At 42.0% G+C, this 26,258-nt stretch overlaps 2 protein-coding genes across 3 annotated transcripts in view; one reads left to right on the plus strand and one right to left on the minus strand.

Annotated features, from left to right (window-relative positions):
- The window catches only part of GOPC (golgi associated PDZ and coiled-coil motif containing), a 59,520-nt gene extending 34,029 nt beyond the window's left edge, over positions 1-25,491 (minus strand). The window contains exon 1 of one of the 2 annotated variants that reach the window (XM_073219448.1): positions 24,978-25,491. In XM_073219448.1, the coding sequence (XP_073075549.1) occupies positions 24,978-25,265 (288 nt within the window). In that variant the 5' untranslated portion in view covers positions 25,266-25,491. The remainder of the gene's footprint in view (positions 1-24,977) is intronic. The other variant, XM_073219449.1, reaches the window with a different exon arrangement.
- A 168-nt stretch (positions 25,492-25,659) lies between these two features.
- The window catches only part of LOC108403827 (nephrocan-like), a 34,243-nt gene continuing 33,644 nt past the window's right edge, over positions 25,660-26,258 (plus strand). Inside the window, exon 1 of the mRNA XM_073219447.1 lies at positions 25,660-25,839. The gene's annotated coding sequence lies outside the window, so the exon portion shown is untranslated. The remainder of the gene's footprint in view (positions 25,840-26,258) is intronic.

Here is a 26,258-nt window from a genome sequence, read left to right on the forward strand (position 1 = left end):
GGGAAAAACGCGCGATTTCCTCTGTCCTTAAGTGCCGGTCTCAGGCACCCGCCCCCCGGTCCCGCAGGGAAAAACGTGGGATATTCTTTGTCCTCAGGCACTGGTCCCAGGCACCCGCTCACCAGTCCCGCCACCCTGCCTCCGTAGCACCGGGGTCCCTGTCCCTTTAAGGCTTCCAAAAAGCGCTCGCCAAAAAGAGAAAAAAAAAGGGGAAAAACGCGCGATTTCCTCCGTCCTCAGGTGCCAGTCTCAGGCAACCGCCCGCCGGTCCCGCAGGGAGAAACGCTGGATATTCTTTGTCCTCAGCCGCCGGTCCCAGGCACGTGCTCACCGGTCCCGCCACCCTGCCTCCCTAGTAACGGGGGCTCGTCCCTTTAAGGCTTCCAAAAAGCACTCACCAAAAAAAAACCGCACCGGTTTCTTTCCACCCGCCAGGAGCCGGGGGGAGGGGTGCTCGGGTCCCGCCGGGCCGCGGCTTGTATCTTACCCCTTTCGCAAGGCGCTGGGTTCTTGCAGGTGTGGATGTGGTCTGGATGTTGTCCAGTGTCCTGTGGTCTCTATTTTAGGAAGATTTTTCTTTGGTATATTTTCATAGCTCTATGTGTTTTTGGGAGGAGATTTCCACTGCTCTACTCACGCCGCCATCCTGGCTCCGCCCCCCTGGTTGATACTATTTTTAAATATTTGTTTTGCTTCATGCTTTTTCAGGGACCCTAATTATACTAACATTAATCATTCTATCTTTTCTATTTGTAATTTCCTCTCAAGTCCTTTTTTTCTCTTATATATCCTCTTTTTCTTGCTGTACTTACTATATTGCCTATTTTTTAATGTTTCAATTTAGTCTCCATTCTGAAATTTTTTCCTAATTTTTTTCTCTCAGCAAGTATTCTGTTCAGTTTAATTTATTTATTACTTTATTTCTGAGTTCTCCTATCTCTGTAATATACTATTTTACTCACAGTGGAATAATATGATTAATTTTCTTCAAAGTACAAATAAGCCTGGTCTAGAAAGTCCTTCTTGGTCCAAAACACAACTCCAGGGTTTTACAGTTTTTGGTGGGGGAGCAAAACTTGAATAACATGTACTCTTTCTGAGCAATATGAAGTGCACACTAAAGTGAGCCTACTTAGAAACAGCTTAAAATAAGTCATTTAATCTGTAACAACTGTTACCTCTTTTTCATTACATGACTTTCATTCTACATTTGTCTTATTGTTTCTTTGTGGTATTGTCTAATATAATCTTCTTTTCTTTATATTTCCGGTAAAGTGGAAGTTGGATCTAAAGGTTCACTTAGATTTACTGAAATTTTTGTGGCAAGAGTTAGACTGTATACTTCAACAGGCATATACTGTCTGGTTGTCCAAATATGATTTATTTTTTAAATAATGAGTCTCATGATTTACCTGTAACTAAGTGAAATTTATGGAGTTAAGAAAGAAGTTAAAGAAGCAAAAGTGGTATTCTTTAATTAATCTGGCAGACTAATATTCAAATGAGAAATGATTATATCCTAAAAAGGCAAGGAAAACAGGGTAGTATGCAGGTCTTTTGAAAGTAGCCTATTAAAAACATGGACTCTTCATGACATAAAATAATTTCTCAAGGTTTTTCAAAAAGAAAAAAAAATTCTTTACAAAGAGAGGATGCAGGTTTCAAAATGTAAAGTCTAATTTTATTAATTTTTTTGAACAAAGGTATTTACTCTGAATTTAGTAATATTTAAGTAACTGTTTTTTTGTCTATAAGTATAATAGCTGCTAAGGAAAGTTAGTCATTGGTAAATTTTATGCCACGATTAGATATTTTCCTATTTTATTTAATGGTTACCCTCCTAATATCACAGAATTTTAGAATTCAAAGATCTTAGAGAACATAAAGACTATAATTACAACAATTAAAATTAGATAATGAAACCAATGCCAATCCGGGCTGCTTTTATTTCTAGAGCTACCCAAGAAGTCAGTGGAAAAACAGCACTTTGAACCCAATTCTTATTCCCAGAGCAAGGTAGTGGAAATGTTATCAATCAGTCAGCCATAAGGAAAATGTGTTATTATAGCTATAATACATATGTTTAACTTACTAACAATATTCATAGCTACCACAAGGCAAGCATCTACTTACCATATGGCAGGCAAATACCACACATGATAATTTTTGTCATACTCATTTTTTTTAATAGTTAAGGAAACTGAAGTTAAGAGTTTAAGCAACTTGCCCAAGATCAGACAACTAGTAAGTAAGAGCCTCAAAACCAGCTCACCAATAAAAAAGCTGAGCATCCTTTACCTCATTGTCTTACCCTGGCCACACTGCAACTAGTACAGAATGAAAGTTGAAAAGGATTTCAACCTTCAACTCTTCATTTAAAATTTCAAGTGATATCCAAAATGTTTTCTGTCTTGCCAATGGGTTTCAGCCCCGGCCAAGTTCTCCATGGATGCAATGTGACCAAAGAAATTGACAGCAAAACATTCTTGGGGTGAAAGGGTTATACCCATCTTTATTTCCAGGTGGCAGGTCAGTCACTAGAATCCCATTCACTCAGAGCAAGTCTGCATGCAGCAAGCCAGTCTCTGCCTCTGGGCCTCTCTGCCTGCATAGCCGTCCTGCATAGCCATCCTCTGGGCCTCTGTCCTCGGTGCTGCCCACTCCAGCCTCTGCTCTGCTCTCCTGCAGCCTTGCAGCCCTGACACCGTGTGGCGCCCAGAGCACTAGGTGGAGCTCTTTATAGAGTCAACAGCCATGTATTGCCCACAGGTGTGCAGTGAGCTAGTCAACCAGGGCCATGTGAGAATCCTGGCCACAGGAACTCTCATTTTATCCACACTCCACCCCTCCAGGATTCTCTCCTCTCAATCCATGTGCACTTCCTTAGTCCTCTGCAATGGTCCCTGTGCAAGGAAGCTCAAACATTGTTCTCCAGCCTCTCCAACAAAATGTCTTGCAGACAAACAGACTGGATTTGTGACTCTGTCTGACCTCTGCCTCTTTGGCCTTAATGGCTGGAACTGCTGCTCTGGTTTCAGTTGTTGCCATAGCTCCAGTAAGATGCTATTTGGCTCCCCATCTAATTTCCTTCCATCTACTCATGCCCATATCAAATCAACCCACATCTGGGTCCTTATAACCCTCACGAGGCCCCTCAAATTCCTCCTGTGAGTAACAGCTCTTTTTCTTTCTGGGTTCTCATTCCTTCAGTTACTGTACGTGTCACCTCGCATTTTGTAATTGCTGCCTCAAGGTGGGCTACACTGTCAGGGAAGACAGCTTTCCCATCTCTGAGCATGACAGAACAATTCCATCCACCCCAAAGGCCCACAGCGACTGGCTCAGCCTGAGTATAGGAGTGGACCATAGAGTGCTCCATGACCTGGGGAGGGGGCTGCTCCTCTCCTTGGGGAACTTTCAGCTGCTGGATCTTTATTTTCTTTACAACCACTGGGCGTGCTTTCAATACAGGAGGCTCCAGTGCTTCCAGCACCACCCCTTCATCCTTCCCCAGCTCCTCCATTTCTGGGCCTGAAGGCACCTTTCTCTCCACTTCCCCAAGTGCCTCCTCTGTTACAGCACCTCGTAACAATGCTAGCTTAGTCTTCAGCAGCTCTCTTAACTTCACCTCAATGCTTCACAGCTGACATTCTTGTGCCACCTCAGCCTGTGCTTCCCTTAGGAGTTCATCTTTTTTCTTGATGGCCTCTTCCTCCTCCAGAATACCTGGTAGTGCTGCCATCTCGTCTCCAATGGCTCGTGCTGCCTCTTCTCGCATCAAGGCCATCTTCTTCCTCAGGGAATCCACAGAAGTTTGCAGCTCGCATTCTCGTGCCACCATTTCTTGGGTCTCCTCTGTAGACTTTTTTATACTGTGAGAAGCAGCCAACCCACAGTCACCACAGCCTCATGGGCACTCTGCTTTTCAAAGGATCTGCTTACTATACCAATGGCCACCCCTACTGCCTCAGATGTCACCTCCAGTTGCCTCCAGTCCTGGGGTGGGGCCCAGTCCTCTAGGAGGCAAGCCACCTCAGACCACATACTCATTGGGGGATGATCCACTGTCTCCCCATTCACAGGGGCAGCCCACTGAAGCATCCCTCCCATAAGGGCAGCTTGTCTTTTTCCTTGGTCAACAATGAACCCTGCCGACTTTCACCAATTGTCTGGCCAATGGGTTTCAGCCCTGGCCAAGTTCACTATGGATTCAATGTGACCAAAGAAATTGACAGCAAAACGTTCTCGGGGTGAAAGTGTTATACCCAACTTTATTTTCAGGTGGCAGGTCAGTCACTAGAATCCCATTCACTCAGAGTAAGTCTGCATGCAGCAAGCCAGTCTCCGCCTCTGGGCCTCTCTGCACAGTCATCCCGCATAGCCATCATTTGGGCCTCTTTCCTTGGTGCTGCCACCACTCCAGCCTTTGCTCTGCTCTCCTGCAGCCTTGCAGCCCCACTGTTTCACACCCAGAGCACTGGGCAGAGCTCTTTTTATAGAGTCAACAGCTGTGTATTGCCCACAGGTGTGCAGTGAGCTAGTCAATCAGGGCCAGGTGAGAATCCTGGCCACAAGAATTCTCATTTTATCCACATTTTCAAAAGCAAAAAACAGTTAAAGACTACACTACATTTATTCAGATACAATCTCTTCACTTTCCTACATTTGATCTTGGAGATTCACTTGAAGAAAAAAAAATGAAACAAAGCTGACTGTCAAGACATTCTTTTCTACAACTCAAGAATAAAATGATCTCATTCTAGGATGGTCTCTGGGCCTCAAAACCCTGGCCTTGACTTGCCCCAAGTCATTAAATCAACTACTGGTGTGATTTTGTAAAGCAGTAATTCTCAAAATGTGGTCCCTGGATCATCACTATCAGCCAGAATAAGAGATAGATGAAAATTCAGGGAACACTGTGCAAAGTGCGTATGAAACAGTCCCAGGAGTGAGAAAGGCAATTCACCTTAATAACACTATAGGATTGTCACCACCATCTATTTCTATTTAATATAGTTGTTACTATTCTGTTTCTCATTTCATACTTTTTCAAACATCTGAACTTTTCTATCATAATTCCTTTCTAATGTAATTCTTTACTAGATACCATTCTGTGGCACCAAAATCAAAGTAATATTTTTATTCAGAGTTTCCTATTATTCCACCTTGTCTAGACCTTAATCCTCTGCCTATGTAATTTTCTAAAAACACATACAAACAAGCTGCATTTTTTTCTTTCTAAACATAACCTAGTTTTTATTTCTTTAACCATTGTGGGGAAAATGGAAGTTCCTATGGCCAGGATCCTCACCTGATGCTAAACTTCTTGATGATATAATTGGCCTACTCTAGGCTACTGCTTCCATACCCTTTAGCAATGAGCTATTGCTGACTGAGTCACTATATAAAAGCTCCACCCAGTGGCCTGGGAGGCAGAGATAGATTCAGACCTGCAGACTGCTGGATGCAGACGTGATTCTAGTGCTCAATTTACCACCAGAGAATAAAGTCTGGCATAAACCCTTTTATCCCAACAACGTTCCATTGTCATTTCTCTGTCTCACACAATTCATAGCAAAGTTGCCTGGGGCTAAAACCCTCAGGCAAGACAACGATCTTCCAGATTAAAATGCCAATAACTTTAACTTAAGCACTCCTCAAAAGCCTGTTTTGGGGAGGATCAAACTAAGACAAAAAGTTAGCACATACCAAGTTGTACCACAGTGAGCTTTGATCCAGCTCACTCATGAGTTTCCATGTGTGGATAAAATGAAAGTATCTGTGGCCAGGATTCTCACCTGGCCCTGGTTAGCTAGCTCACTACACACATATGGGCAATACAGTACTATTGACTCTATATAAAGAGCTCCGCCCAGTGCTCTGGGCAACATGGTGGCAGGGCTGCAAGACTGCAGGATAGCAGAGCAGAGGCTGGAGTGATGGCAGCACAGAGGACAGAGGCCCAGAGGACGGCTGTGTGGGACAACTGTGCAGGCAGAGGGGCCCAGAGGACAGCTGTGCGGTCAGAGCGGCCCAGAGGCAGAGACTGCCTTGCTGCATGCAGACTCGCTCTGAGTGAACAGGATTTTAATGACTGACCTGCCACAATGGAAATACAGTTGGGTATAACCCTTTCACCCCAAGAACATTCTACTGTCATTTCTTTAGTCACATTGAATCCACAGTGAACTTGTCAGGAGCTGAAACCCATTGGCAAGAGACCATGTCATATAGCTCTTTTGATAACATTTTAGAAGTTTCAAGCTAAAAACCTAAAATAATCTTCATTTTGCACATGAAGAAACTAAGGCCAAACAGGTTAGGTGAATTGCCCCAAATTGCATGGGATTCAAACTCAGACCTCCTGACATTGTTTGTAATTCTGGCAGTAGTAGTAAAATGGTGAGGAAGCAATTTATGAATTCCAAATGAGATCATATACCCAAATCTCTAAAACTACAAAAGGCTCTAAACAAGAGACTCTAAACCATGTAACTAGCCCTCCCCAAGACACACACACACAGAGGAACTCGTGTGTAAGCACAGGCATGATTATACATACACATGTATGCAAGCATGGACATCCACACACACAAAAGCACACATTCCCTAAGTTGTTCAAGTATTACAAAGAGATGATTCCAAATAGGAGTTTAACTGTATAATGAACCATAGCATATATCTTGTCAATGGGTTTCAGCCCCGGGCAAGTTCGCTATGGATTCAGTGTGACCAAAGAAATTGACAGCAAAATGTTCTTGGGTGAAAGGGTTTATTACCCTGTTTGTTCTCCAGCGGTAGGTCAAGCACTAGTGTCTCTGCCTCTGCCCAGAGCACTGGGCCAAGCTCTATACAGTGCAATAATAGCTTATTGCCTAAAGGTGTGGAAGTGGCAGCCCGGCAACAGACCAGTTACATCATCAGGTGGTTTAAGTTCAGTGAGGATCCTGGCCATAGGAACCCCAAATTCCCCAAACTCCATCCCTCCAGGATTCTTGCCTTACAATCTACATGCTTTCCATCTTCCGCAATGGTCCCTGTGCGAGAAAGCTGGAGCACTGTAACCAGATTCCACAATAGCAACAGAGGATAAAAACAACTTAGAGCTAATAAAAATTAAGATACAGCAAGATTTTGATGCAAAAATTATGATAATCCTCAAGCCAGAGGAGGTTCCTAATAACAAAAATTATAATCCTCAAGCCAGAGGAAGTTCCCAATCCACAAAGACTTTAGGGGTGATAAGACACATGTTTTAATGCCACCAACATAGGCAAATCTTGTCCATCAGGTAGGATGCATACAAGAGAGTGATCCTGTGATAGGACTGTAGCAGAAAGGGGGTCCCTTCCAGGTCTAGTATACCATACTTTTATTCCTTTCCCCATGGGGGTTACTGAAGGGTCTATATATAGTGAGTGCTACTGGAGGTGCATCCACTGGCCATAACGATAAAACAAAACTCCCCGGTAAGATGCTCTTACCTTCTGGCCACTCAGGATATACTACTGTGACCTTTGGCGGCCACTCTGTTGTTATTCTGGGAATACACAGGAGGCCAGCTTCCAGGCCTTGTCTCCAAGGTGCCAGGAGAGCCAGCCATCATTGGTCCATGTGTCGAAAGGTCCAAGGCCATGTCCACTCACTGGAGTCTCCAGGGTTCAGTGCAGTTGATACTGGCAGCAAGATGTTGTTCTGGTGGCCAAACCTTGGCTTCAGTGATTCTTCCTTGGTTTGTACTTGCAGTTGTATAGGGGAAGCAGCCATATGTGTTAACATGTCTACGGGGCTCAGGGCTCCCTTTCAGGGTCTCTCATTCAAACGCCATAGTACGGTCCATAGTGGACTGACCATCCCTGCAGACTATTGGTATCTGACTTTAGTCTGGATTTTAAGAAGCCATTGTGCCTCTCTATCATGCCTGCTCTGGTAGGATTGTATGGCACATGAAATTGCCACTTGATTCCCAGCTGTTACATCCATTCTTGCAGTGCATGTCCAGTAAAATGGGTGCTGTGATCACTCTCAAGGACCTGTGGTTGGCCATAAGCAGCAAAGAGACGCTCCAGGCCTCTTTTGGTCACCTGCTGGGCTGCACAACGGGTAGGAAAAGCAACCAGAAGTCCAGAAGCTGTGTCCACACAAGTCATCACATATCAATATTCTTCTGACACAGGTAGAGGCCCAATATAGTCTATCTGTCACCTGACGGGGGGTATAGGCTCCTTAGCTACTGTTCCATGTTGCTGTGGAACTCGGTGAAAGTCCCTTTTGGAGCACACGACACAGTCCTGCCAGGCTCTACTAACTTCTTTGAAGGTCAAAGGCAAGCCCCACTGATGGGCTACAGCCCACACTGTCTTTTGCCCCGTATGCAACAAATGCTGATGCAGTCATTGGGCTACATCAGAGGCAGGCTTTCCTTCTAACCAACGTATCTGGGCCAATTTATCTGCCTTGTCATTTCCTGGCAATGCCAGAGGCAAATGACCTGTCACATGGTATACTGTAAGTATTTTGATCTGACCACAGGCCCATAAGTCTTGCTATAATTCTTGCCCCCAAAGGGGTTGGTGATCAACCAGCCAGTTGGCATGGTACCAGGTTGATAGCCATAGGGTCAAGCCCCTGATAGACAGCCCAGCTGTCAGTGCAGACAACTATAGGGGAGGGCTCCTGGCTGATCACAAGCCACACAGCCCGCAACTCTGCCCATTGGCTGCTCTTTCCCTCACCATCTTCAATCCATACTGTCTCAGTCTTAGGATGGAAAGCTATGGCCCTCCATTTTGGGGGCTGCCCATGGCTGGAGCCATCTGTGTACCATGCATCTTCAGGTACAGGGGCTCTTCCCTCCCAACAGGGGCTCTCTGCTACTAATGGTTCAAAAGGAAGTTCTTCCTGCTTTTCACTAGTATATGTCACCGGCCCCAACAAGCATTGGAGTTCTTCACTCAAGGAGCTACTAGAGGAAGCACTACACTGCTGTAGGTAAGCACCCCACTTGGCTACTGTGGGTGCTTGTGCACACCACTTCTTGGCTTTTGGGTCCAGTCTCGTACTCACCCCAAGATGGGATAGGTGGTTATTACCTTTATCTGGGCCATTCCAGTGATGGGTTCTGTAGCCAGCAAGGCATGATACACAGCAGCCAGTTGTTTTTCTATCAAAGTGTATCGTACCTCTGCCCCCTTCCAGAATTGTGACCAGAATCCAATGGGTTGGCGAGTTCTCCAGCAAAAAGTCTTGCAAACACACAGGCCAGACTTGTGGCTCTGTCTCTGACCTCTGCCTCTTTGGTCTTAATGGCTGGAACTGCTGCTCTGGTTTCAGCTGTTGCCATAGCTCTAGTAAGATCCTATTTGACTTCCCATCTAATGTCCTCCCATCTGCTCCTGCCCGTATTAAATCAACCCACATCTGGGTCCTCGTAACCTTCATAGGGCCCTGCTTCTTGTAACAGGTCTTCTTTCTTTCCAGATTCTCGTTGCTTCTGCCTCTCCTAAGTCTGCTACTGTACATGTCACCTCGCTTATGGGATGCCCTAAGTGAGGGGAAAGAATGGCCACTGGAGACCCAGTGATGGATGTAGGAGCCGTTTGAAGTACAGTGTTTCTCATCCCAGTAGTGAAAATCTCTTCATCTGGGCCATAATTCTCTGGACTATACACGGCATTTCTTATGCCTAGCTCCCATAGCACCTGGTGGAGTTCAGCATATGTCTGCCATTTAACAGGAGAGGATGGCAGATCACCCGGATTGGGCCACACAGCACGAAGTGCAGCCATAAGCCAATTGAGGAGGGAGTGACTCCCTGGGGTCTGATGTGCATTTTGTAATTGCTGCCTCAAGGTGGGCTGCACTGTCAGGGAAGACAGCTTTCCCATCTCTGATCCCGACAGAACAATTCCATCCACCCCTAAGTTCCACAGACGCAGGAGCCAAGCTGATATTGACTCCTAGGGCTTCTGCCTAAACCAGGAGCCCAAGTCTACCAGCTCAGCCTGAGTAAAGGGACGGACCATAGAGTGCTCCTCGACCTGGGGAGGGGGCTGCTCCTCTCCTGGGGAACTTTCAGCTGCTGGGTCTTTATTTTCTTTACAACCACTGAGTGTGCTTTCAATACAGGAGGCTCCAGTGCCTCTGGCACCATCCCTTCATCCTTCCCCAGCTCCTCCTTTCTGGGGCTGATGGCACCTTTCTCTCCCCTCCTCCAAGTGCCTCCTCTGCTATAATCTTTACCTTTTCTACTGTACCTCGCAGCAATACTACCTCAGTCTTCAGAAGGACTCTTACTTCACCTCAATGCTTCGCAGTTGATGTTCTCATGCCACCTCCACCTGTGCTTCCCTCAGGAGCTCGTCCTTTACCTTGATGGCATCTTCCTCCTTCAGAACACCTGGCAGTGCTGCCATCTCGTCTCCAATGGCTCCTTGCTGCCGGCACTCTCGTGCTGCCTCCTCTGGCATCAAGGCCATCTCCTTCCTCAGGGAATCCACAGAGGTTTGCAGCTCGCGTTCTCGTGCTGCCACCTCCCGCATCAATACCATTTCCCTCCTCAGGGCATCCACAGAATTCTGCAGCTCACATTCTCATGCCGCCTCTTGCAACAATGCCATGTCCCTCCTCAGGGAATCTACTGAAGTTCGCAGCTCGTGTTCTCATGCCACCATTTCTTGGGTCTCCTCTGTAGACCTTTTTAAGACCGGGAGAAGCAGCCAACCCACAGTCCCCGCTGCCTCACAGGCACTCTGCTTCTCAAAGGATCTGCTTACTATGTCAAGGGCCACCCCTACTGCCTCAGGTGTCACCTTCACTTGCCTCCAGACCTGGGGTGGGGCCCAGTCCTCTAGGAGGCAAGCCACCTCAGAGCACATACCCATTGGGGGACAATCCACTGTCTCCTCATTCACAGGGGCAGCCCGCTGAAGCACCCCTCCCATAAGGACAGCCTGTCTTTTTCCTTGGTCAACAGTGAACCCTGCTGACTTTCGCCAATTGTCTTGCCAATGGGTTTCAGCCCCAGGCAAGTTCACTATGGATTCAGTGTGACCAAAGAAATTGACAGCAAAACGTTCTTGGGGTGAAAGGGTTTATTACATGGTTTGTTCTCCAGCAGTAGGTCAAGCACTAGTGTCTCTGCCTCCGCCCAGAGCACTGGGCTGCGTTCTCTATATACTGCAATAATAGTTTATTGCCTATAGGTGTGGAAGCGGCAGCCCAGCAACAGGCCAGTTACATCATCAGATGGTTTAAGTTCAGTGAGGATCCTGGCCATAGGCACCCCATCTTCCCCACAGAATATAAAGCTGCTAATAAAGATGTAAATATTATCTCACATTTACCTATAAATGCTTCTACACCTTTTGTGTGTACAAAAGGTAATCAATAATATCTTGCCAATGGGTTTCAGCCCTGGGCAAGTTCGGTATGGATTCAACGTGACCAAAGAAATTGACAGCAAAACGTTCTTTGGGGTGAAAGGGTTTATTACCGGGCTTGTTCTCCCGGCGGCAGGTCAAGCACTAGTGTTGCTGCCTCCAGCGGAGCTCTCTATATAACACAATAATAGCTTATTGCCTAAGAGTGTGGAAGCAGTAGCCTAGCAACAGGCCAGTTACATCATCAGGTGGTTTAAGTTCAGTGAGGATCCTGGCCATAGGAACCCCAACTTCCCCACAATTAAAAAGAAACAATTATGATGCATTTAAATGGTGTATGTTTTTATATTTGCAAATGAAATTTAGAAAGAAAAGTACAGACTGGAATTTAGATCCCCAACAATTATACACTTAATGACAGTACCTAAAATTTATCATCTACCCACCTACTTCTAAAAAGGTTTTAAAGCTCATAAGGTAAATAAACAAATGCAGAAAATAGAAATCATATAGTGATGACAGGATATCACTATAAAAAATACTATCTTGTTACAGTTTACTGAGTATTAAATATAATACTGAGTTTCCAATTAATAGGAGAACATTTATAGATTATATAATTCTCCTTTTCTCATCAAAAGAAGCAATGCTGTCTTATCTGGTGAGACTGATTTATCTTGTTTTTCTGGAACTAAACTTTTAAAAGAATGTAGCATATAGATTCTTATATAAAGGATTCTAAACTACCTGACAGCTAACAAAGGCAGAACCATTCTTCACATGGCCCTTTCTCCTGTGCAAAAGTCAAGGGGATAATGTAGCTAATGAAAGCATTTTGATCTATTCCTTCTCTTTTCTTCTACTCCTTCAAAACAGTGGAATAAGCCTTAGAGCTCATTTAATTTAACCCACTCCTTTTTTAAAGAATCTTTGTCTTCTCTCTTCTCTCTGTGCCTGAGGTGGCTATTCAAGATTACGGAGAGCCAGTAAGTCCTATTCTAAAACAGACTGTGACCAAACAGAAAATATATGAAAGATCCAATGAAAACCTCTTCCTTCCAGCAAGATAGGAAGTAATATTCCTCTTTATTATAAGTCAGCTCTTGAAACAGTCTGTTCATTTGGCTTATGAGAGTTCTGAGAAAACTCCACCTATTCGCTCCAATTTCCTCTATCCCAGTGTAACAACCACTAATTTCACCTGTCATTATTTTGTCCCAAACCGTTCTTTAAAACAAGCGAACATATTTTTAGTCTCCCACAGCATCATACATTCATTCAAAAAGTATTAATTACCAACTATATGCCAAGCAGTGGCCTGGGTCCTAGGGGTACACTGACAGGCAAAACAAGTGTGGATCCTGTCCTGCAAAGCTTAAGAGTAGCCTTGTGGAGGAGGCAGTTTGGAAAGGAAATGAATGGCATATATGATATCATTAACTATGTGACAGGCACTGTTTTGAACATTTTCATATTTTAATTGTCTTAATCCTCATAATCCTCTGACATTTTTTTGTACAGAGAAGGAAAATGAAGCACACAAAGCTTAGGTAACTTGTCCAAGGTCATTACAAAGCCACTAAAGTATGTAGTTATGAACCATAATAAACTGTATGAAAGGAACTAAAAGAAGAGAATTAGTGGGTGAGAGTATACAACTATTCTTCTGGGAAGAGTCTCAGTTTACCAGAGCAGCTTTTCTCATAGGTGTGTGGGATTATTTCAGGGCATCCACAAGGTGAAAACTACTTTCATAATAGTGAAAACATTTGCCTTTTTCACTGTGTTGACATTTGTACTCTAAGTACAAAAGCAATGATGAATAAACTGTGGCATTTTAGTACAAGTCAATTCAGGGGCACCAAACTGTACCAGTAGTAACTCTTCACACTACTATGTACTCAGTTAAAAAAAAGGTACACTTAAGAATGTCCCTGATGAAGTAAAATTCATTAATCTTAAAAATCTCAACCCGTGAGTACGTCTTTTGAATATTCATGTGGAGAAATGCAAAGTGTACATAAAGCATATCTGCTGCATATCAGACTATGCTGTCTGAAAGAAAAGCACTTACACAACTGCTTGAGTTGCAAAGCTGAACCTTTTTTTTCATGAGCACCATTTTTATTTGAAAGAATATGGTTATTAAGATTAATACATGTGGCAGACATGTTCATGAGAATAAAGCTGAATCTGTTATTTCAAGGAAAACAACAGCATTTGTTGTCAATGAACATTTGTGCTTTCAAAATGAAAATTAGGATTTTTAAAACTTGAATCCAATATTAGACAATGAGATGTGCCCACATTTTGAAGATCTGAGTAACACAGCAAACCAGTATTTTTAAAATGACCAAGGCATCAGGTTAAAATCATGCCTCAGTAAAAGATCCATTCAAAATTACATACATAGACTAATGTACTTTAATGTTAAGTGTATGAAACACTGATTGATAGTTTCAGATTCCATATTGTAACTAACCTTTAAGACACTACCTTTTAATATTAAAGGATACCCATAATTATCTGAAAAGGCTATTAAAATACTCCTTTCTTATCCAACTAAATTATCTCTGTGATGTCAAATTTTCTTCTATAAACAAAACTACTTACTACAACTGTTTGAATGCAGAAGCAGATGTGAGAATCCAGTTCTTATTAAACCAGATACTTAAAAATCTTTTTTAATTTAAACCAGTGCTACTCTAATTTTCTTGACAACATAACTATTTTTTCATTAAGTGAAATTTATATTAACATGTAATGGGCTTACTGTTCTTTTTAACTGAAGTAATAAATACATAGTTTTCTCAGTTTTAATTTCTAATACAGTAAATGCCAGTAGATGTAACTCACATTAAAAAAATAAAATAAAACCCTCTCTGGGAACCTTGTAATTTGTAGAGGGGTCCTGAGACCAAAATGTTTAAGAACTGTTGTCTTAAGAGTTTCTGAAAGGGGGCCCATGTACCTGGACCATGTAGAATAAATAAGAGGAAAGAATGGTATGTTATGTTATTGGAGAGATTTCCAGAGGCCAGAGCACTGTTAGCCATAATAAGGAGTTTGAATTTTATTGAAAGTGCAACTGAGAAATTTTAAGCAGAACACCACGATCAAATTTATGCTGCAAAAAAGGCAATGATGAGTAATATGGGAGACAATGTGAATGAACTAGGGTTGAGGGATCTGAAATGGAAACATGTAGATAAATTTGTCATGTATTTTTGAAAGTTAAAATACTTTTATGTAAACCTCAAAATGAAGTTCCAAACAATATAAAATAATGTTAGAGAACTCAGTTACTTGATAATCAAACTAGAAGTGGGATGAGAATCAACATGCTCAATATTTTAGAAATGTCACAAGTACACTAAATCCATACTCAAGTCTTAAGTAATGACATTTAAAATTATTTTTAGTCATAGTTTCAAATTTTTCTTAAAATGGAAACCATGAAATATTAACTCAGAAATCATATTCTTGTGAATTACATACCAAGGGAATAAATGAACCTGCATATTCAGTCACTCAATAACGTGGTGGGCCACTATGAATAGTCAACAAGACAGACACCATCCCAGTTTTCATGAAAATTGTTATTACAAAATGCCTATTGGTAATCTCTGAGGATTCATGCAGAACACTAGAGGTGTTTCAAATAATTTATTCATTCAAATAAACATTTATGAGTATGTACTCTGTGCCAGGATCTAGAGACAAAAAGAATAAGACACGGCTTCCACCCTTAAGAATTTCACTGTCTCGTAGGAAGAGATAAAAATACATTTCCAGAATGCAGCAATCAAGTTTGAGAAAGACAGATGCACCCCTATGTTTATCGCAGCACTATTTACAATAGCCAAGAATTGGAAGCAACCTAAATGTCCATCGGTAGATGAATGGATAAAGAAGATGTGGTACATATACACAATGGAATACCACTCAGCCATAAAAAGAGGGAAAATCCTACCATTTGCAGCAACATGGATGGAGCTGGAGAGTATTATGCTCAGTGAAATAAGCCAAGCGGAGAAAGAGAAATACCAAATGATTTCACTCATCTGAGGAGTATAAGAATAAAGGAAAAACTGAAGGAACAAAACAGCAGTGGAATTACAGAATCCAAAAATGGACTAACAGGTACCAAAGGGAAAGGAACTGGGGAGGATGGGTGGGCAGGGAGGGATAAGGGGGGGGAGAAGAAAGGGGGTATTAAGATTAGTATGCATGGAGGGGGAGGGAGAAAGGGGAGGGAGGGCTGTACAACACAGAGAGGACAAGTAGTGATTCTACAACATTTTGCTATGCTGATGGACAGTGCCTGTAATGTGGTTTTTAGGGGGGACTTGGTATAGGGGAGAGCATAGTTAACATAGTATTGTTCATGTAAGTGTAGATTAAAGATTAAAAAAAAAAAAAAGGAAAAAAAAGAAAGAAAAGGGGGATTACTCCTTGATAGGATAAAACTATTGGTAAATCAAAGATTAACACATGCTTTAAATATCCTTAATTTTGATCACTTAAAGGGTGTCAGATGATCGGCTATGGAGGTATTCTTTTCTGATAATATTCCTTTCTCTTAAAAAAAAAAAAAAAAAAGCAGTTCCTGTGTGCTGACCTCCAATGAGTTCAACACAGTGGTATAGAGGGCATGTCAAAATGTGGGCAAAGGGTCTGTTTGTTTTTATGCAGAAGATCAAGGCCTAGCTTGGCTACCCAGAAAATGAACTAAGATACGATATGAGGAGGAGCTTCCGGCACCAGCACTCTCTGGAGGACTCGTGCCGGGGGATGATCATCAAAAAGCCTCCATAGGGATCCGGGCGATACTGCGGTTGTGGCTGCGTCCATCCCACCATTTCCTGGACTTGCCACTGGAATGAGGAGGGAGATGTCTAGGCTGGCATGTGCATACAGTGAGACAACGAATTTGACTGGATCTGTACTGTTGGAACTCAACCAGGAGTTGGGAGGGGTGCAAGCTGTAGCGCTCCACAATCTTATGACTATAGACTATCTACGGTTAGAAGAACATACGGGATGTGAACAGATCCCAGAAATGGGTTGCTTTAATTTGTCTGATTTCTCTCAGACAGTTCAAGTACAGTTGAACAGTATCTATCATATCATAGACAAATTCTCACAAATGCCTGGGGTGCCTAACTGGTTTTCTTGGCTTCACTGGAGATGGCTGGTAGTTATAGATTTGCTTTGTTTATGTCACCGTATTCCTATTGTTAATATGTGTGCACAAGGTAGTTAGTAGTTTAAAACCTATACATGCTTAAGGTACTCTACAAGAAGATATGGCAAAGAAATAATCAATCCTCCCATGTTTTCTTCCATATGCTACCTCTATAGCTTTTCTTCTTCCTTCCTAATTACAACCCTTAAATAGAATTCGTGCCTCATATCGAATTTACCGAGCATCATAATTCCTCCAGGTGGTAAAGATACCTGAGACAAGTGCTGGGCATAGAAGCCACAGGGCATAAATCTGCAAAGAAGTAAAAAGCTAACCTTCTCAAACAATATGGCTTCTCTCTCACTTACCAACTTTACATCTCCCTGTATGGCCCCAGAAGATGACTGGTTAGCGAGAGACGGGTAAGATTTCTCAAGGGAGGAACAACCTAAGACAGGCATAGTCGCAGGGGGGCCAGCAGGTGAGAAATTGGGGATCAACAGTGGTGAGGCTTAGAACCTCACCGCCCCTGTTTTGAGAGAAATCTGCATCCGTGGATGTTTTAATGCCCTTGTCTAGCTTCGATTAACACATAGTGTACAGGCACACACCTGATCATCTACAATTGCTCTCTTACAACACTAAACTATGTTTTCTACCTTTATCTTGCATCTACCTACCACTTCAGCGTTTTATTAAAAATAATAATAATAATAATAATAATAAAGGGAGAAATGTGGTATCCACATATAAATCAAGTATAAAAATCAAACGAATATTCATATTTGAACTGTTTATAATTCATAATGCATGATCAAAACCGAAAGTTTCTGTGATGAATGCCCTTGTACTGTTCACCATGTAAGAACTTATTCACTATGTAAGAATTCGTTCACCATGTAAGAACTTGTTCGTTATGCTTCAGAAGATTGGAGACTGATGAGAATTAGGCTTGAGATGGATTAATGATTGTGCATTGAGCATTGACCCCCCTATAGAGAATTTTATTGTTGTTAACAACCATTTGATCAATAAATATGAGATGCCCTCTCAAAAAAAAAAATACATTTCCAACTATGATGTAGAGTATCATAAACACTATTATAGGGGTATGTGTGATGTACCAATTCAAAAGAAGTAAATGGGAAAGTTCTCCGTAAAAGGACAAGTTTTACCTGAGTGTTGAATGGTAATCAGCTAACATATGGACTAGGGAAAGGGGAAGGGTCTGAGATATGAAAATCCCTAGTTGATGAGAGAGGGACATAGCAGGTCAGAAAGGCTGGCATTTAATGTGTGAGCTCCAAATTTCCAATTCCCAATTTTTTTTTTACATCAGAAATCTTTGCTTTCATTTATTTCACTGAACTTTTTTTTTTTTTGGTATCATTAATCTACAATTACATGAGCAACATTAGGGTTACTAGACTCCCCCCATCATCAAGTCCCCACCACATACCCCATTACAGTCACTGTCCATCAGTGTAGTAAAAGGTAGAATCACTACTTGTCTTCTCTGTGTTGTACAGCCCTTCTTGTGCTCCACACCCCTTACATTATGTGTGCTGATTGTAATACCCTTTTCCTGCCTTATCCCTCCCTTCCCACCCATCCTCCTCAGTCCCTTTCCCTTTGGTAACTGTTAGTCCATTTGTGGGTTTTGTGAGTCTGCTGCTGTTTGGTTCCTTCAGTTTTTTTCTTTGTTCTTATATTCCAGATATGAGTAAAATCATTTGATACTTGTCTTTCTCCGCCTGACTTATTTCACTGAGCATAATACCCTCTAGCTCCATCCATGTTGTTGCAAATGGTAGGATATGTTTTCTTCTTATGGCTGAATAATATTCCATTGTGTATATGCACCACATCTTCTTTATCCATTCATTTACTGATGGACACTTAGGTTGCCTCCAAATCTTGGCTTTTGTAAAAAGCACTGTGATAAATATAGGGTTGCATATGTCTTTTTCAAATTGGGCTGCTGCATTCTTAGGGTAAACTCCTAGGAGTGGAATTCCTGGGTCAAATGGTATTTTTATTTTGAGTTTTTTGAGGAACCTCCATACTGCTTTCCACAATGGTTGAACTAGTTTACATTCCCACCAGCAGTGTAGGAGGGTTCCCCTTTCTCCACATCCTCGCCAACATTTGTTGTTGTTTGTCTTTTGGATGCTGGACATCCTACTGGTGTGAGGTGATATCTCATTGTGGTTTAATTTGCATTTCTCTGATGATTAGCAATGTGGAGCATCTTTTCATGTGCCTGTTGGCCCACTGAATTTCTTCTTTGGAGAAGTGTCTGTTCAGATCCTCTGGCTATTTTTTATTGGCTTATTTGCTTCTTGTTTGTTGAGGTGCGTGAGCTCTTTATATACTTTGGATGCAATCCTTTACCAGATACGTCATTTATGAATATATTCTCCCATACCGTAGCAAATTTCCAATTTTAAAAAGGGGCCAAACACCAGTTCTGCAATTCACATATAAGTCAACCTGATATTCATACTCAAAGTAATTATTCACTACTCAATAAAGTTTGAAAGCACTATGGAGAAAAAATCACCCAACCCATTCCAAATGGGTTCACAAAGATAGAATGTTACCCCCTAAGGTCAGCTTTCACAAAGCACTTGATAGTTCAGATGATTTCACCTGAAACATAGTACTGCCTTATCTTTTGGTAGACAAATATGGCACTATATACTAATTGAAGTATAATACAACAAATCTAACAATCCAAGTAAGTGTGAGGTGTTACGGCAGCCTCTGCCTAGTGAGCAGGACTACGTAGGGTGAGGAAAGATAAGTGGGCATCTGATACTGTAGACAGATAAGCCATTATACACAAAGCTTATGCCAAAGTAGAAATGCCATGAAAAAGCAAAGCCTATTTAGACAACTGCAAATAGACAAGTTTTATTGAGGCAAAAGCAGCTAAGAAGGAGTGACACCATGGTACACTTTTTTTAGCCAATAATAAGGAGCTTTAAAAAAAGAGAAGTGACAGAATCAGAGTTGTCTCTTTCTGATGAAACATTCCATGAAAATGAAACTTTTTTAGAATGATTTTGTCAACCAAAGGATGGTTTGGAGGGGATAAGAAGTGATTAGAAGACTATTTAGGAATATGCAAGACAGGATAAAGACTTTATGCATGGTCTCCTAAACTCAACTCATTATCTTTCCTGCCAGACCTGCTCCTTCTACTGTATTCCTTACTTTAGTGAATGGGGTAAGTCTCCTAGAGCTTCACAGCAAATTACCACAAGCTCGGTGCCTTAAAACAACAAAATTTTATTCTCTAACAGTTTAGGATACCAGAGCCCCAAATCAAGATGTTGGCAGGGTTGGTTCCTTCATAGACTCTGAGGGATAAACCATACCGCGTCTGTCTCTTGGCGATCTGTGGTTGCCGCCAAGCCTCGGTATTTTCTTTACTTGCAGACTTTTCACTCTAATCTATGATTCCACCTTCACGTAACTTTCTTTCAAGTGTCATCTCTCTATATCCTCTCAGTGTCTCTTATCAGAACATTCTTATTAGATTTAGGGGCTACTCTAATCTGCTATGGTCTTATCTCCATATTAACGACATCTACAAAGAAACTTTTTCCAAATAAGGTCACATTCTAAGGTTCTGGATAGACATGAATTTTGGGGGGGTCCTTATTCAATCTACTACAGGTTATCACCCAATATGTTTCTCAAACAGAAAGGTAGTGTCATCCTTAACCCTACCTCTTCCTCATTCTCTACACCTACATAATTATCATATCCTGGTTCTTCTTTAATTGAAGATTATCTCCTTTTTTTCATCCTCATTACCATTTTCACTTCAATAACTGTCTACCTAGCAAATTCCTTGCTACAGCACTGGATGGAATCAATTATTATTCTCATTACTATGCCTGTTACTAAACAAGTAAAGTATTGCTGGAGAAAGTCACACAACAGGGCAGACAAGTTGTACTGTGAATTTACAACTAACTCCAATAGACCTTCAATTTGCCTGGGTCCTTCTATTTCTCTGGCCAACTGACTCTCCCACTTTTCCATGACTATTTCAGATCTTTTTCACTCTCTTCAAGTTCTTACTTTCACCCACTTTCAGCAATTGCCCTAGGCTTTTTTACAGAGACTAAAGATGCCATCCCACAAAAACTCCCTCAACCTCCCACCTTCTGCTCTCACCATCACTGCTTTCCCTCTTAGTATAATGGCTATTCTTTCAATGTAAGGCCATTCTCTCTACATGTATTTTGGATCTCATCTTCATTCAGAAAATCTAATAACACTAATTATCCCTCTCTTTCTCTAAAATATTCAGCTTTTCCCTCAACTAGAGCTTTCCTATGGGCTTATACACATGTTTAAGTTTATTTTTCATTTAAAAATAAGATGAAAACAATACTTCCCTTGAACCCACACTCCCCCTTCCAGTTATCTATCCAGCCACACTCCCACTCTTTCTGCCTGTTTTTCTCTCCATTTCCTCCTCCCTGTACCTGACATAAATGTGCATTTTTGGAGAGATTGGTTTCTCTAGCTCCGTAGCCTCCAGCCCTTTATTAATCCTGAGTAAAACAAGCCTTTTTATAAAACCTACCCCACAGGCCTTTGTGAGAATTAGATAACTCGAATAGGAAAAAGCCTGGCCCATGGTAGTTAATCAGTAAGGTTATATAGTTATTGCTAATAAAATCTCATATCCATCTATCCAACTGACAACACAGGCATCCTGAATTCCCTCATCCCTCTATCCCAATCCATCTCTAGATTTTATTTTTACCTCTCAAATCTCTCATGTTCTGAACGCTTTTTTCCATCTCCCCTATCCTACTCTGCACTATCAGCATCTCACATGGATAAGAATAAAAACCTAACTGATCTTGCATCCTTTCTTGTCACTCTCCCAAAGCCCCTCCTTAACCTAGCCAGAATGAGCTGTTGTAACCTCCTATCTGAGGTTACTATCTAGTTTAAAACATTTTCCAGTATTATGATAAAGCCTCCAAATCTACTACATGCCTATCAAATTATGTAGATACCATTCCTACCCATCTGCTCAAACTTATCTTGCATCTCACTTCTTTTGTCCTCTGCTCTTATAACACATAACACTTTTTCAGTTATTCAAATGTATTATGCACTTGCCTGTTCCTGTTATCTTTATTGTGATGGTGAGTGATATTCCTATTTCTCTTGGCCTAATTTATTCCCACTCATCCTTTATGTCTTAACTCAACGGTCACTTCCTCAGGGAAGTCCTCTTTGATTTCCCAGAATAGACTCTCATCACTCTATATATCTTTCATAGCACTCATTGAAGCTGGAATTTCACATTTGTGGGATAATTACCCTGACAAATTCCTCCAATAAAATCCAAGCTCCATAAGAGCAACAACTGTTCTCATTTTTGCTCCTCTTTTGTATCCCAAGTGCCCCATACAGCATCTGGCACATAATTAGTGCTCAGTAAATATATGCTGGTATTTAGTTTCAAGTTCAATGCTGCAGCATAGCCTCAATGCTTGTTTAAAGACAGGACAGTTTTAAAGCAGTAAAAGGTTGGACATCATTAGTGCATTATCAACATGGCCCTAGACCACAACTGAAAGTTTTCCCAATGATGTCTGTGAACAGTAGATCATTTAAAAAAGAGATACTGGTTTAGAAGTTGCTGAGGGAATGGAGCATGTGACAGAGGATGTACTGTTTTGCTGTTTTCTAAAGAAGGAGTAAAGGGGCAGAAAACTGTATTTCAAGAGAGGTGAATTCTTCTCAAGGATTGGTTCTCAACCTCTGTTCTACCCCAACATACCTTCTACTACCACTACTGCTATTACTACTACTAACACCCCAGTCAGTACCTGCAGCTCCAGAACAGCCGTCACCAAGTGGCTCACCACAGCAGGAATTTTCAAGCAGGTGGGAAGTATAAGAGAGAAGTGAGTATAATCTGAAATGGCATGACTTCAAAATACTCTGACCTCCCCTTCCCTCTGAAATGGCATGACTTCAAAATACTCTGACCTCCCCTTCCCCTTATGATAGACTGCTCCCCAAATGTAACTTGTGCCAAGAAGCAGTCACAGAGCTATCACATGTTTAATTTTAGGATGTAACCAATGATTTTTTTTTTTGCAGCAAAATTGTTTCCCTAATTACTACATTAATACTAAACACGATATTGTTAACTAAAGACACAAAGACTGGGTAGAACGAGCAATCTGTAAGGATACTCCAGATCAATTTAAATTTGTTACCCATACTGGAGGTCATCTGTGTCTTGATTATAAAAATATTTTATTATAGCAATATGGTTTAAGGTACTAATTTCTAAAACCACTTAACTCTGATGCACATTTATTGTATCAAACCATAAGTGGCCCAAAATGTTATGTCTTAATGGCCATAACCTTAAAACAACATAACTAATTTATCCACTTACTAAGAAATAAAACAGGGCAAGAAAGCATGGAAAATCTTTTCAAAGATTTCAAGATCTCAGAAGACTGATATAGTTTATGAAGCAACTTCTGAAGTTGCAGAGCAGTTGAAAAGCACTACTGACAAGAAATCTCTCTCCTCAGCAATACACAACTGATTCCATGAAAACTCTACAGACAGATAAACCAACTGTAAGGGAGAAAAAGAAAAATAGCGCTTAGTCTGTCTCCTCTCCATTTTCTAAGACCTTTAAATCAAGGTTTTCAAGCATGTTGAAAAAGCATGCTCACAATATGATAAGCTAGCATATCTTATTTTGAGAAATAACACTACATCCTAAGCCAGAATATGGAGTCAGAATATGTAAATTATAATTTCTGAAAAAAAAGTATGCATAATTTATTATAGCTCTGAATACTCTTCTAAAATACTTAAAAGATGAAAAAAACTGACCATCACCTTGTACTCAAAGATCCTTTCTCTAAAATTAATTTCATATCTGACATCAAAATTTCATTGTTTAAAGTTTCATTGTTTTAAGTCATTTAAAAAATGAATTAGATATTCTTTCATTCTTTTAAAATATAGTTTTGGTTGTACATGATAGGACAGTTCTCATGTGGCAAAAGCTACTCTTGCACTGTTAAAGTGGTATTACTAAAAACCATCAAATGCAATTTTGCTACCGAAAAAATAATTATCTTCTAGAAATTACCACTAACCAAGAAACTAAGAGACATTTTCATATACCCAGAATACGAAGTGATTAGCTTCGTCTAAGTAATTTCATTCCAGCCTCTTCAAAAAGTATGGAAGAAATTAACAGTCCTTTCAGTGGAGAAGGTTTGCTAGTCAAAGACAAATTACACAACCTTTTTCATGGCTGACAAGAGGGAACACTAACTGCTAACTAAGCAAGGAGAGGATGCACACCTGATATTCATACTGCTTTAGATCCAATGGGCACTCTCAATCATTACAACTGATAGCAGAGATGATTTCTTAAGGAACAATGCTCAAAGAGATTTGCGTATCACTAGTTACCATATTTTAATCTCCTTTGAAACGAAAAGACCCATTCTCTAAATTATCTAGTTAGAAAATGTTCTTTATGTAACAATGTTAATCTACCGTGATTTCTAAATAGTGTACTACAGGCTTATTTAAATTTCTGAATAATGTGGTAGATTTTTCGTTGTTTTTGGAGCCACTACCACTCCACCCACATTCACAACCAAGATTAGGGATTAAAGCAAATGATCATTCTTCACATATCCTCAAAAATAAATTCAGAATTCGTAAATGTAGTAAAGTACAAACAAAACCTCAACGTGAGCAGTTACTCGGGTAATTGTAGAGAGCTCTGGAGGTATCTGCCTGTAAGTTAAGGACCAACTGTAAACCGAGGACATAGATACTATTATTGTTTATCCCACTAAATTTTCCTTGGAGCTTTGATCAAATTCCCCCAAATAGTTCATGCATGTAGGGAATAGCATGTCTTTCTGCTACAACAGACAGTGATCTGAGACAGTTAAAAATAATGAGGACTGTGTCTCTCTGGTGATCCACAACGTAGTTTATCAATGTAAAAGTAGATGTAGAAATCCAAGTTAAAAGGTGGGCTAGCTAAGGTATTCTTACGGCAGAGAACCTTTGAACTTACGTCTGTTAATGTAATATGCAAAAGTAGGCTGCTGTAATTAGTGCCTGTTTCCTCCTCAGAGTTACTAGGAAGGTGGATGACAGTATCCCGGGACACCTACACGTCGATCTACACCCCTTTTTCTACTCCAGCCTTACACACTCCTTTTCTTCACACACACACACACACACACACACACACACACACACACACACACACACACACACACACACACACAACACTCTCCAACACGTCTGAAACCCAGGTGCCCCAGTGGGGTTGAATGCCACCACCTCCAGCGCCCGCAGCTCACCTCTAGCTTGTGGTTGATCTGGGACACTGTCTGGGCTTTGTGGCAAAGCTGCGCAAAGCAGGAGCTCAGGCTGGTCATCTTCTGTCGCCCCTCATAAGTGATGTCTGCCTGGTCTGGATCGATTTCACCCAGGAGCAGATCCACATCCACGAAGGCCTTGTCGAACTCCTTCTCCAGCACCTCCAGCCAACGGAACATGGACACCCCACCAGGGGAGACCCCCACGGCACAGGAGGCGCCCCCTGGGCCCCCCGCGACTCCTGCCGGGCACGGACCGCCTGCAGACATGGCGCCGTCTAGGGCCTCCCCCAACTGCGGCTGACCCCCGTCGCTCCCCCGGCACTACAGGACCTGCTGGGACTGCGGGGATCCCCGTGCACGCAGGCTCCCGCAGTCCCCGCCCTTCTCCTCGCGCAGCGAACAACACCAATGCAGCCTCTGAGCGGCACGAGCAACGAGGCTGAGGCGAAGGAGGTAGCACACGGAAGGACCGAGCCTTCCCAACCTCCCGGTCCGGCCCCGCCGCGCATGCGTAGCGAAGACCCAGGCGTCCGCAGTCGGGAAGAACGAAATGGGCGGGGCTGGGTGCGCCCTCGGCCTATGCGGAGCCTCGGCTTGGGTCCCTCCCGGCAGCGGCCATATTGACAACTGGCAAATTCCCCCTTGAATCCCGCAGAAACAGCGGCTTGAAGTGTCGGCTTCCAAGTTGGAAAGACCCAAGGAAGAGAAGGGTGTCCACGTCGCACAGAGGAACGGCTTCCGCCCGTTTTACCTCGCGCGGGCAGGCGCCTTTCCAAAGCCTTTCGGGAAAGTTGCTGTGGTGACGTCCCCGGGCCAGGAAAGGAGAGAGCGGGAGAGCGGTGTGAGCATGCGCAATGGCTACGTTTTTGCCTTTTACATTACAGTTCCTGTTTAGGTTGAGGTGGATGGACCTTCTGGCTCTTCTTGGTAAACCAGATCCTAAATTGTGGGTGGAAACTGTCTAGATGCACGTTGAAGGACAGCGGCTGACCAGGTTCTGCTGCATCAAATACGAGATCTTTGTATTGTAATCAAGAGTCAGGCAGGCCTGGGTGCAAGTGTTACACCCTGTCACATATTAGCAGTGCCATCTTAGATGTGTTTTTTAACCTTGAAGCCTCAGCTTACAAAATTTACTTGACGCAGTAAAAAGGTAAAATGCTCAGACTGAGAGCTTGGCACTTGGTATTCCTTATTATTACACCACAAGTTATACATTTCCAAAGCAACTACTTAAAAAGTTGTACTTATTTAAAAATC

The sequence above is a fragment of the Manis javanica genome, chromosome 13, assembly GCF_040802235.1.
Source record: "Manis javanica isolate MJ-LG chromosome 13, MJ_LKY, whole genome shotgun sequence".
NCBI classification, from domain to species: Eukaryota; Metazoa; Chordata; class Mammalia; order Pholidota; family Manidae; genus Manis; species Manis javanica.